The sequence below is a fragment of the Pseudophryne corroboree genome, chromosome 4 (genome assembly GCF_028390025.1).
Source record: "Pseudophryne corroboree isolate aPseCor3 chromosome 4, aPseCor3.hap2, whole genome shotgun sequence".
In the NCBI taxonomy this organism is placed as follows: Eukaryota; Metazoa; Chordata; class Amphibia; order Anura; family Myobatrachidae; genus Pseudophryne; species Pseudophryne corroboree.
Genome location: NC_086447.1, coordinates 185913316 through 185927492, shown reverse-complemented (window position 1 = coordinate 185927492; position 14177 = coordinate 185913316). Strand labels below are relative to the sequence as shown.

At 48.7% G+C, this 14177-nt stretch overlaps 1 protein-coding gene across 1 annotated transcript in view; it reads right to left on the bottom strand.

Annotated features, from left to right (window-relative positions):
- Positions 1–8879, bottom strand: part of RBP1 (retinol binding protein 1) — a 67206-nt gene extending 58327 nt beyond the window's left edge. The window contains exon 1 of the mRNA XM_063915637.1: positions 8596–8879. Within this exon, the coding sequence (XP_063771707.1) occupies positions 8596–8665 (70 nt within the window). The 5' untranslated portion in view covers positions 8666–8879. The remainder of the gene's footprint in view (positions 1–8595) is intronic.
- Between the last annotated feature and the right edge of the window lie 5298 nt (positions 8880–14177).

The following is a 14177-nucleotide window of genomic DNA, read 5'->3' as shown; positions in this document are numbered from 1 at the left end:
AATCGCACAGCATGTAGGGCCCTTAACACATAAGCTGGAGTTTTGACTATATAAAAGTACAGATAGAGCTACGCTCATCGTGGCTAAATCTTACCACGATTGCGCTTTGTTAGGCATGACCGCATGTACGTTTTAGATGCGCATGTGCCCCATTCGCATGAATGGGAGCAGCAAATGCCGCAGCTTGGTACGCTAGGTGTGAGTGTGCTTAGCTGCACCAAGAGTGCTCATTTAGTGCAGATGTAGCCACGATGAGCATAGCTACATCTGCACATGCTAAACAAAGAATATATTATAAAATATCTCTTTGCATTGTTCTAACCATTTGTATGGTTAAAACTCTGGAGTAATAAAGTCTATGATAGGTGGGGCAGTGCTTCCCCTGCCTATCTTTTCCACACATCTCTGGGGGAAAGAAAAAAAAAAACCCACACCCTCACCAAATTTCTAGCAGCATATACTGCTGCACCTGTGCATAATGCCCACATGAACCCTATGGGCTGTAACACACTGGCCGGTTTCTCCCGGATGGCAAAAAGCCGGACAAACTTTGTCCGGCTTTTTGCCATCCGGGAGAAACCGGCAGAGTCTCGCACACAGGACAGCTTTGAGCCGTGTGTAATGCTGTGCGCATGTGCAGCATTAGACACGGCTTGGGAAAAAACCGTTGTGTGTGAAAGCTCCCCTTCACACACACAGTTTACTGGCTGCAAAGACGGCCAGGCGCCCGCCCGGCAGCCGGACCTTCCAGTGGTGAGACCCGGCTGCAACCCGGCAGCCGGGCCGGGGCCGTGCAGTGTGTAAGGACACTAGTCCTCACACTGTTCATTACAATGCCGGCACGGGAAAAAGCCGTCCGGCTTTTTCCCGGCCGGCAAAAGCCGGGTAGTGTGTTTTAGCCCATAGGCTCATATAGTGAGTGCAAATCTGGCTGTGGTACTAGCCAGTGCCTCCCGAGCCATTTACCTCACCGCACATCCCTGCCCTGTACCCTCTGTCCATCTGTTATTTCATTACTGTTTTGTTTCAAATTGTAGCGTGCATCCAAATATCCTGGCGCTATATAAATAACGTATTAAACAAAATAAAATCATTGTACTTGGTTAGTTATTTTTATCATCTTACCCATGGGCCCCAGAGCTGCAGGTGGTTTTGCCAGTGCCGAATGTTAACAGTGCCTTTCTCAATCACCAGAAGGACAAGTAAAGTGTATGTGTCACCTACACACAGTAGAGCCATTTTGGTGGATAAATGTAGCCTATCAATTCACTGACAACCAGAAGATGCAAGGTGGGGAGGAGGGGTTTCAAATAAATCAGCCGGCCTTGTGGGACCAGATGTGGCAGATAAAACTGAGGTGGCTTTGGGGACTGGAACAGGTACTGGGGTCTATTTACTAAGCCTTGGATGGTGATAAAGTACCAGCCAATCGACTCCTAACTGTCATTTTTCAAACACAGCCTGTGGTATGGCAGTTAGGAGCAGATTGGCTCCTACCAAGGTTTAATAAATAGACCCCTTTGGGGTCTATTCAAGAAGCAGTGAAAGGAGAAGCGAGACAGTGGAAAAGTTGCCCATGGCAACCAGTCAGCATTGAAGTAACATTAATACTGTAAAATTATACAGAGTAGCTGATTGGTCTCCACTGGCTCACTTCTCTCTTTTCACTGCTTCATGAATAGACCCTATAGTAACACTCCAGACACATCCGGATAATGGGGCCAATTCAGACCTGATCGCTGCTGTGCATGTTCGCACAGCAGTGATCAGGTCAGAACTGTGCATGCGCCGACGCTGCAGTGCGCTGATGGCTGTCTCAGCTCTGCGATCGCCTCTGCCTGATTGGCAGGCAGAGGCGGGGGGGGGGGGGGGGGGATTGCGTACCGGCGGCGCTTAGCCACTGTTTAGGGGGCGCGGTCCGGGCAACACAGGCGTGCCCGGACCGTTGGTGGGACGGGCCACGGCGGCTGCGTATGTCAAATACAGCCGCTGCGACCCAAGCAGCGACAGCTAACTCCCTGCCAGCGCTCAGGAGCTGCGCTGGTGGGGAGCTACTCTAACAGTACAAAAGCATTGCCGCTGTGCAATGCTTTTGTACTTGTACAATGAGCCAAGGCCTGACATGCGGGGCGGACTAGCCCTGTGCTGGGCGTACCCCCGCATGTCAGGGAAGCGGATCATAGATGTGCTAAATTTAGCACATCTATGATCAGGTCTGAATCACCCCCAATGGGCAGAGGGAAATAAATAGCATCCTATCAAATAGCTCAGTTACACAGTCCCTAGGCAGCTTGCACAGTCCGAGATGTGCCTTAGGTCATGGGCGTGAGGCTATAAAGAAGCCGCTGTCAGAACATGACCTGAGATTCCTCTGGGCAGCCATGAGATTATGCCATGGGAGTATTAATCAGCAGCATCTCCGGGATCTCCCCTAGCTAGCTGATAAGCTGCATTCTTATGCAGGCCACATGACAGATGCTTCCAGACTGTGATAAACTGGCTGACCCACGTTAAGATTATGTAATATATATCTTCTACTTACTGTAAAACACTTTGAAGACGGTTTCAGGATTTTCATTTCATACCCAATTATTACCACCTATCCCAGAGTGTCCTATTAATGTCAGCATTACCCAGTATCACTTTAAACATGGGTACGACAGCAGCTACTCTGTAGCCTTGACAGAGAATAAAAACACTTTCTTCTTACTGGATTTAGCTTATTAAAATGACATTCTAGAAACAAGTGTACGAGCTATAGGGGGGAGTCCGGTATAGGAGGTGTCTGGATAATGAAGCAGTATGTATCAGCCGCTACTGCATCTTTGTTTCCAATAACAGAAAAGATCTTGCAGCCCCGTGAGGCACATTTTTTTTTTTTTATAATGCCATTTGCTCAGCTGCCATATCAGTCACCGTTCCAACTTATCACCTGCTGTGGTAGCTGAAGGGTTAAGGTAAAATGTAACATGCTGACCTGGAGCACACAGAGGAAATAGCTAACCAATAAGGTTACTGGTACACTCCTGCTGTGTGCAAGGACAGTCCAGAGGGAAGGAGGGCTGCTGTCACTTCACTGATACAGTGCGAATCATACACAGTAGTTCTTATGTCCCAAATCAGGATTTTACAAACTGGAAGGTACATGGAGCATGTTTGGGTCCCACATTCATAGACTAATGAATTTTTAGACTTTATTCAGCTTACATTATACCATATATCAAGCAGTTGATATGGTACAGCACTGTGCTATATAATGGGGCATATTTACTACTTATCAGATCTTAGACCCAATCATTTCTTATGGCCGCACAAAGAAGTAATAAGTACAGTTGGCGTCAGGGGCGGATCCAGAAAAAAATTACAGGGGGGGCACCATAAGGGGCATGGCTTCGTTGGAATGGGCGTGGCTTCGTTGGAATGGGCGTGGTATTGCAGGAAAAGACTACCTTATACCCCAGTTTTGCAACCTGCACGCCCAGACGTTGGCCACCACAGGAAAGAAAAATAATCCTGATTCATGCCCCTTACATTATTTGTCATTTTTCCTCCTTATAGTAATGCCCAGTATACATTATGCCACATACTGCAATGGCCCTTAGACATTATGCCACACACAATAATGCCCCCGACACATTATGCCACACACCGTAATGCCCCCGACACATTATGCCACACACTATAATGCCTGTGACACATTATGACAGGAATTGCAATGCCCGTTATACATTCTGCTACACACTGCACTGCCCCTGATACATTATAGCACATACAATGTCTGACACACACTGCAATGTCCGTGATACATTATACCACACACTGCAATGCCCGATACATTATAGCACATACAATGCCTGTGACACATTATGCCACACACTGCAATGACCTTGAGACATTATACCACAATGCCCGTGATATAGTATACCCTACACCGTAATGCCTGTGACACATACCGCAATGCCCGTTATACCCTATGCCACACACCGCAATGCCCGTTATATATTATGCCACACTGCAATGACCCTGAGACATTATACCACAATGCCCGTGATATAGTATACCACACACCGTAATGCCTGACACATTATGACACACACCGCAATGTCCGTGATACATTATGCCACACACTGCAATGACCCTGAGACATTATACCACAATGCCAGCGATATAGTATACCATACACCGTAATGCCTGTGACACATTATGACACACACCGCAATATCCGTGATACATTATGCCACACACCGTAATGCCCATTACACATTAAGTCCTACAGTAAGGCTTCTAATTACTTTTCAAATACCTGCTCGTTGTCAGGGGTTTCATGCACTGGGTGTCATGCTCGTTGCCAGGGGTTTCATGCTCTTGGTTCCATGCACGGTGCCAGGGGTTTTCATGCTCAGGGTGTCATGCTCGTTGCCAGGGGTTTCATGCACTGGGTGTCATGCTCGTTGCCAGGGGTTTCATGCACTGGGTGTCATGCTCGTTGCCAGGGGTTTCATGCACTGGGTGTCATGCTCGTTGCTAGGAGGTAGTCCTTGTTGCTAGGGCTGTGCTCCCAGTGCCACATATGTCCCCAGTGCCAGATATTCCCCCACGGTGCCAGGTACTCACATGCCCCCAGTGCCAAATATAGCCGCCCCCCCCCCCCCCCCCCCCATGTGCCAGGTACACATATACCCCCCCAGTGCCACATATGCCCCCAGTGCCACATATGCCCCCAGTGCCAGATATCCCCCCCAGTGCTATATATGCCCCCAGTGCCACATATGCCCCCCAGTGCCACATATGCCCCCCAGTGCCACATATGCCCCCCCCAGTGCCACATATGCCCCCCCCCAGTGCCACATATGCCCCCCCCAGTGTCATATATGCCCCCAGTGCCAGATATTCCCCCCAGTGCCATATATGTCCTCAGTGCCAGATATTCCCCCCCCCCCCTCCCTGCCAAATATGCCCCCAGTGCCAGATATTCCCCCCCAGTGCCAGATATGCCCCCTCAGTGCGTCCCCCCCGCTTCCTCCGCCGCCGCTCCCCTGCTGTTAGGAGGGACACGGAGGGCACAGTGCACGCCTCTCTGTGTCCCTCCTGTGTCTCCGGCGGCCGCGGGTCACTCTAATAAAGGAAGTGCTCACGAACGGCACTTCCTTTATGAGACCCGCGGCCGCCGGAGACCCAGGAGGGACACAGGGAGGCGTGCACTGTGCCCTCTGTGTCCCTCCTAACAGCAGGGGAGGAAACGAGACCGCAGACTGACATGCGGACGCTCGTCCGCATGTCAGTCTGCACTAAATCAGCAATACAAAAATCAACTAAAAATGACAGGGGGGGGCACGTGCCTTGGTGCCCCCCCCTAAATCCGCCACTGGTTGGCGTGTATCAGTTCACATGCCTGCAATGTGTAAAAGTAAAGTGATCTCATTAGCTGGGGGCTGCTGTGCTATTGTGTATGTGTGACCTGCTGACTGCGGATGCACAAGTGGGGAGTGCCGGGGGCTGGGGATGGGGGGGGGGTTCCTACAGATCCCTCTCTCCTGGTTCTTCTGCGAAGTGTAACCTACAGGCTACAATGGCTGATGGTGTTAGTGGTCAGAACCAAGCTCTAAATTCCACAAGAAATAAGCCCCCACCCTATGGGGATTGCTTTAGTGGTCAAAAGCAGGGGGTACCCAGTAGATGCATTCAGGGGATAATTTGCGGGTATCCATCTAATAATACTACTTTATAAATAGGTGCCATCAGGGGCGTATCTACCCATTGGCCAGGATGGCACTCGCCAGGCGAACAGGGGGCGCCGCCCGACGGTGTCACCCTCGGCCAATGGGTGGAGTCCCTTAAGCTGTAGTGTCGGGCAATACCTGCTGTGCCGATCTGCCTGTGCATTGCCTGGGATGGAGGGCGGAGGATCGCTCAGCAGGCAGGAGCTTGCGCCGGTGTCCGGCACAGCAATGCACTACAGGGAAGAAACTGAAAATAAACTTCAACTCCCAGCAGCCCTTACTGTCAGAATTTCCGGCGGCAAGGGCTGCTGGGAGCTGTAATTTATTTTCAGTTTCTTCACGTAGTTTGGTGCAGTGCCGGACACTGGCGCCAGCTCCTGCCTGCTGAGCAAACCTCCACCCTCCATCACAGGTAGCTCGGCACAGCAGGTATTGCCAGACACTACGGCTATCTGCTGGGATGTTGTGGGGTGGGGACTAGACCTATGTGCTGTGTGGGGAGTCTATGTATGTTTAGGGAGTGGGGGAGACTACTACTATGTGCTAAGGGCAGACTACAGCTATGTGCTGGGAGGGGGACTATGGCTATCTATGCTGGCAGGGAACTATTATGTGATGGGAGGGGGTGGGGACTACTGTATGACTGTGTTGGGAGAGGTGGAGACTATGGCTATGTGCTGGGAGGGGGGATGGGGACTATGACTATATGACTTATCTGGCACCGTGGGGGAATATCTAGCACTATGAGGGCATATCTAGTACCGTGGGGGCATATCTGGCACATGTGTATCTGGCACTGTGGGAGCATGTCTAACACCGTGGGGGCACATGTGTATCTGGCATTGTGGGGGCATGTGTACATCTGGCACTGCACTATTAGGGTCATATGTGTATCACACCCCCATTTTCATTGGCCATGCCCCATGTGGCCTATGGCCATACCCACAGTACCACTAAGGATTTTTTTCTACTTGCACCACTGGGTAGTGCGCTGCGCTGCACTTCTACTTGATTATACTACCTGGCCTTGGTTGGCATTTCCGCTTCAGCACCTTCCCCAATTCAAATATGGGGGGGTGAAAGTCCCTTACTTTGCCAGGGGCGCCCAGACCCCTAGATATACCCCTTGTAGCCTGTAGGTAGGCACAGATACTAAGGTCGTATAATGACAGATCTTCGGGCCTATTAAGCAGATACAGCAGTTTCCACATTATAGAGGTAATTAAGCATGGCTATATAAGAAACATCTAATGCAGCAAAGATCCAAGATACCGCCTGTGTGTTAGGCACAGTAACACTGCAGACCACAGTCCCTATTACTCTCAGTGGGGATTGCAGTCTAGGCCAATTTACCAAACCATGAAACGCTTAGCTTATCTTCAGATGAGGTCTACTGTAGCCTACGGGTTATAGGATCGCCAGGAAGGGATCTTCAAATCCTTCTATGGCAGCACCTATAGTACAAGCAGCTTGTTCACTGTCAATAAGCAAGCCGTGAAGGAGTTGATAATTGAGTTATTATTGGAATAGTCACTTATCGGAAGCGCTGTCCCATCGTCATGACTTCAGATGTCGCCACAAGCAGTAGGGAGGCAAAAATGTGAGCAATTGGTGTTACTATAGCAGAACTGATTATTTACTAAAGGCAGCTAATGTTAACATTAAACAGTTTGTGATAAAAAAAAAAATGGACTGCAAAGCAGCAGTCTATAGGGGAGGTCTATTGGACCAAATTATTTGTTTTGTTAAACATGGAGGTGCGGTTCCCGAGACTCCCATACATGCCAGGTAAATGGAAGTAAAATTATTCCCACAAGTTAAAGATCATAACACCAGTTTGTTTGTACTTAGTAAATGTATATATGAATTTGCTTAGATGTACTGTGTACATATACATGTGCGCGCACGTGTACTGGCCTGGGCACGCACAAAGGTGTGATTGATTACGCTTCTGTGTGTGAACAAAGACCGCTTACTTGCGCTAGTGCGACAAATGGCCACAAACACAAGAACAGTCACAATTTTCAAAAACTATTTCATATTTGTAGCATGACAGGTGAACACCCCAAATTCTGACATTATACAGCAAACTTCTGTAGATACATTGTACAAGAGGATGCGTAGGGTTAAGTGCTAGATAATTACATCACCAAGTGCCTTTGTCTGAGGGTCTCTTGCACAAAGGAGAGGGATAGTAAATAACTCTTTAACGTCATGATGTATCAGTGACATAACAGATGTCATGTAGTATCAAATCACACATGTAGTACAGAATATATTTCAGTGTATTTACTTATACACAGTAACAAAGTTTAAAGACAGGCATGAACCAGAAACATGTGGACCTCATCTCCCTCTTATTACGGATACTCCCAACCACATCTGTAGGTAGAATATTCTTATCACCCTCTGTAAAGAAAAAACGGGAACAATAGTGGACTTTACACACTTCCACTACATTTCTGGTATCAGTTTATAGCAGGAATACATAATGCACATTAAACATTTCTGTGGATAAAAACAGGAACTTTCACAGGGGGAAAAAAAAAACCAAAAAAAAAAAAAACCACCCACACCGCAGGCAAAATCTGTGTGCTTATCCCAGCACTGGTGAAATATGAGCTGTGAGTGAACCAAGACTTTGAATTCCAGATTAAAGAAAGGACATTCCTGCCTGCCTAATGAAGCCCTAATGCAGGCATACAGTGGGTATTACTCAGGAGAAATGCAGATCGGTAAAGGATCAGCCCTGTAACAATGAATGAGGCAGTATATTGATCCAGAGAAAGTCAAAACAAAACCCTTACCCATGTTCCTGAGTCCAGACAGTGGAGAAATCAGCCTAAAAGGACAGACCATGTAAAAGCAGACTCACCAAGCGCCCTGAGATAATCCTCAAAATTCACATTGCTTTGCATTTTCCAGTAGCCGTTGAAATCAGTCATGATTGCTGGGCTGTAGTGGGGAGGATGAGGTGCTTGTTACTGAGGCTGGAGAGGAGGGTGTGTGTTCCAGCTCTGCAGTGACTGCTAGTCCTTTATGGGTTACTAAAACCCTGCTGTTATACTGAGCCCCTCCTAATTCTATCAAAATGCCACAAGTTACCTCCCATCCACTGGATATTTTAGAATCTGCTAGCTTATTTTCTCTGTAGCTGACCAATGTTATACCAGATGCTAACTTTCCATTTTATCAACTGTTGTAATTAATTAATTAATTAATTAATTAATTAGTTAATTAATGATCTAACACACTTTATGTTAATAGTTACTGAAGTGGGAACTGTGTGGAATGGGGTGTATTGGATGACAGACAGATTGTTCTTTGAGCTTAGGTGAAGCCATTTTATGCATCACATACACTCCTGAAATGTCTCTTTGCCTATTCTTCCCGGGACAGGGTCCAAAATTCGTCTTGACAGGCCATACAGTGCTAACATGCTATTCAGCACCGTACCCAGTACAAGTTTAAATAACAAAGGCTAAGTGAGTCCAAGGAGCATATTTATTAAGAATATTTACAGAATATCCCTCAATAAAAAAAACATGCCTATTTCTTCTGTGTGTGTGCGCGGAAAGGAGGCATCACAAAAGGATCTAGATCCTGACAACAGAATCCTGACAAACAGGGTCCCACAGGTAAGTATTAACAGCTGTGGGTGGTGTTTAGTTTTAGTAGGATGACCATAATATCCCTTTAATCTGGGACACCTATGAATTACACAGGTTCTGTGTAGGGAGGCCAATCCCGGGATCGGGATCGGCGGGATCCCGGGATTTGGGCCCAAAAATGCCGGGATTTCAATCCCGGGATTGGAGCATCCAATCCCGGGATTCACGGGATTACACTGCGCATGTGCGGGAGGGAGTGTGTGTAAGTAATACTACTTACACTTAGGCGGGCGGCAGCCATAGACGAATGCTGAACGCGGCGGCACTTCAAATGTGGCACCGGCCGCCAGCCAATCAGAGCTGGCGGACCGGCAGCCAATCAGGGAAGCTGCCGCGGCAGCTAATCAGGAGCGACTGCTGCGGCCGCTTCCCTGATTGGCTGCTGGTCCGCCAGCTCTGGTTGGCTGGCGGCCGGCGCTTCATTTGAAATGCCGCCGCGTTCAGTGTGTCCATGGCTGGCGCCCACCTAATAGTAAGTGGTACTTACACCCACCCTCCCTCCCTCCGTGCAGTGCTAACATCACCCTCCCCGCTACCTACTGTACACCCTCCGACCCAGCTACCTACACCCTCCCGCCCAGCTACCTACAACCTCCGCACTGCTACCTACACCCTCCCGCCCAGCTACCTACAACCTCCGCACCGCTACCTACACCCTCCCGCCCAGCTACCTACACTCACCTGCACTGCTACCTACACCCTCCCTCCCTTCCCCGCCGCTACCTACACCCTCCCGCACCGCTACCTACCCTCCAGCGCTGCTCCCTACACCCTTCTTCACTGATCCCTACTGCAATCCCGGGAATCCCGGGATTGATCGTTTTTCAATCCCGAATCCCGGAATTGAAAAAACGGCCCAGGATTGGCCTCCCTAGTTCTGTGGCTGGCTAAACTCTAGCCTGAATTTCACCTGGTTTTAGCCAGCCACAGAAGGGGGGTTAAGGTTAGGCACTAAGGGGGAGGGATAGGTTTAGGCTGCGGGAAGGGTATTTGGATGATAGAAAGTTTCTAGTTAGACAGTCATCAGATCAGGCCTGGCAAACCTTTGGCTCTCCATGCTCTGCCACAGTTTTAGCATTCCCTAATAGCAAAACTGTGGCAAAGCAGGATGGAACCTGTAGTTTTACAACAGCTGGAGAGCCACAGGTTAGCCAGGCCTGCAATAGATAGACACCATATGTTATACCCCTTTCACACTGCCAATGCCGGATCCCACCCAGGAATTGGAAACGGGTCCTTCCCGGGTGGGTTCTGGCATTGGCCGCCGCTGCTGGCTTCCCCGACCCGGCAATATGCCGGGTGGGTTGCCATAGCAGCGGGGGGTGGAGCTGGCAGCGGGGGGCGGAGGTGGAGGTGCTGGGAGATGAGACAATCTCCGCGCCGCCTCTCCCTGCTGTAGTAAACGGGTCCCAGGTCGCATCGACCTGGGAGCCCGTTTACGCATCCACTGACCCGGTATTCAACCCGGGTATAATATTGCTTTATTCCCGGGTTGAATTGCCGGGTCAGGCGACCCGTGATTTTGGCTATGCCCCTTTCACATCGCACACCGACCCGTGTCGTCCCGGCAATATGCCAGGTCGATACCGGGTTATTTGTGCGGTGTGAAAGGGGTATTAGACAGACATTAGATCGACAGGGTCAAAAGGTCAGCAGGATCAAAAGGTCGACATTAAAAAGGTAGACAGTGCAAAAGGTCGAGACGGTCAAAATGCTGTCAGGGTCAAAAGGTCGACATGAAAATGTTTGACATAAAAAAAGGTAGATACGTTTTTTTTTTTAAATTTTACATGCTTTTGGACTTTTTTATACTTTCTCTATTCATGTCGACATAGAGTTGGTTATAAACCTTGTGGCGAGCGCACTGAAATTCTGGGCCACCCAGCATACAGATAATTCACTTGCTCATCCGCTGTCCATGATATCTTGTCCATTATTCCGCTACATACCTGCATAAAAAAAGACACGTGTTCAAGTTCTTAGCTACCATAGGTGAAGGGAGTGCAGCTTCTATGGGGCCCAGAGCTGAGAGGGCCCACCTTCCCTGTCACAGTTACATGTGCTATATACAAGGGTGTAGCTACCATAGGTGCAGGGAGTGCAGCTTCTATGGGGCCCAGAGCTGAGATGGGCCACCTTCCCTGTCACAGTTACATGTGCTATATACAAGGGTGTGTAGCTACCATATGTGAAGGGAGTGCAGCTTCTATGGGATCCAGAGCTGAGAGGGCCCACCTTCCCTGTCACAGTTACATGTGCTATATACAAGGGTGTAGCTACCATAGGTACAGGGAATGCAGCTGCTATGGGGCCCAGAGCTGAGAGGGGCATTCTTCCCTGTCACAGTTACATGTGCTATATACAAGGATGTAGCTACCATAGGTACAGGGAATGCAGCTGCTATGGGGCCCAGAGCTGAGAGGGGCATTCTTCCCTGTCACAGTTACATGTGTTATATACAAGGATGTAGCTACCATAGGTGCAGGGAGTGCAGCTGCTATGCAGAGCTGAGAGGGCCCACCTTCCCTGTCACAGTTACATGTGTCATATACAAGGGTGTAGCTACCATAGGTACAGGGAATGCAGCTGCTATGGGGCCCAGAGCTGAGAGGGGCATTCTTCCCTGTCACAGTTACATGTGTTATATACAAGGATGTAGCTACCATAGGTGCAGGGAATGCAGCTGCTATGGGGCCCAGAGCTGAGAGGGGCATTCTTCCCTGTCACAGTTACATGTGTTATATACAAGGATGTAGCTACCATAGGTGCAGGTTGTGCAGTTGCTATGGGGCCCAGAGCTGAGAGGGGCACATATTCGCTCTCACAGTTACATGTGTCATATACAAGGGTGTAGCTATCATAGGTGCAGGGAGTGCAGCTGCATACCTCCCAACTGTCCTGATTTTAGCATGACACTCCCGTTTTTTACTGGACTGTCCCGCCAGCGATCCTCAGTGTCCCGCGGTGGGAGGGCAGTTGGGAGGCCGCCTGTCACTCGCTGCTCTGCTTAGCAGAGTAGCAGTGAATAAACAAAGGAGCAGAAGGGCTGGTGGCATGGTCAGCCGCTCACAGAGCGCTGGCCATGCCCCCACATACCCTCCAGCTGTACCTTTTTAGCAGGTTCTTGTACCTTTTTTTAATGGTCTGTACCGATTTTTGGCTCTCCAAACTTCCATTGAAAGTATAGGAAAACGCCCTCTTTTCTAATTTGTACCGATTTTTATGTTTAAAATGTTGGAGGGTATGCCCCCATAGTGATGAAAAAAACGTGGGCGTAACTAGCGGTCACGGCAATCCCGCAAAGCCATGCCCCCTTTCATTAGGTCACACCCCCTTTCGAAGGCGCGCAGCTTTGCCGTGCTAAAGACTCCCTCTTTTTGATCTCCCAATGTTGGGAGGTATGCAGCTGCTATGTGTCCCAGAGCTGACAGGGGCCCATCTTCCCTATCAGTTACATGTGTTATATACAAGGCTTTAGCTACCATAGGTGCGGGCAGTGTTGCTACTATGGGGCCTTGAGGTGGGAGGGGCCCATCTCCCTGTCTCAGTTACACGTGTTATATGCATGTTTCACCAGTGGGTTGTACATAAGGGCCCTTACAAACTTTTGCTTTGGGGCCTGCAATAAATCTAGTTATACCCCTGGACCTGATCATTTTAATATGGTAAAAAATGAAATGGAGGGCATTTTAATGTGACATAATATGAACTGGGGCACTGTTATCATTATGTTGCATAATAGTGTGTCATATGAACTGGGGACACAGTAATGTGCGATAATGTGAATTGGGGATACTGTGTAGTATCACGTGAACTAGGGGGTTATTTAGATGTTGAAGCAAACCAAAAAAGTAAGCAACTGGGCAAAACCATGCTGCACTGCAGGTGGGCCAGATGTAACATGTGCAGAGAGATTTTGATCTGGTGGAGCATGTCCAAACTGAAATCTAAATTGCAGTGTAAAAGTAAATCTAACATTTGTGGGCTACATGCAAAATTAGACTGTATTTACCCTGCACAGAAAAAATATAAATGTATTTTTTCCTATTGGATTGCAAAATGGTTTGTTCCAGATACAAACTTATGTGCTTTTTTTGCTTTGCTTTCAAATCTGAATCAGGCCCTAGGGCACTACAATGGTCCATAAAATAAACTAGGGCACTACAATAACAATAACTAGGCACTACAATGGTCCATAAAATAAACTAGGGCACTACAATAACAATAACTAGGCACTACAATGGTCCATAAAATAAACTAGGGCACTACAATAACAATAACTAGGCACTACAATGGTCCATAAAATAAACTAGGGCACTACAATAACAATAACTAGGCACTACTATGGTCCAGAAAATGAACTAGGGCACTATATGAGGCAAAAAATAAAAAAACTTCTGTAGAGAGGTGTCTGTCATGAAGCATTGGAACAGGGGCCCCTTTAATAGGTTGCTGGGGGGTCCACAAAGATCTGGTTATGTCAACAGATGTGCACAAATATGAGCAGGTTTGCAGCATAGGTGTGCGCACTGGGAGGGTGTCTGGGGTGCACAGGCACCCCCTTATGTCCGGCACCCCCCACATGCCATGCCTGCTGCAGCACAGTGATGATCGCCGAAGCCCGCGTGTGTGCTGCCCATTCCTGTCACTGTGATCACCGAGCTGCGCCCGCCGCTCGGTCAGGACGATGTGCCGGCGGCCACACATGGGGGGACTTACGTCACGTTGAAACATCCTTTGTCCTGGCTCTGCCTCAGGATGTGACGTGATGATGTCACACGCCCCT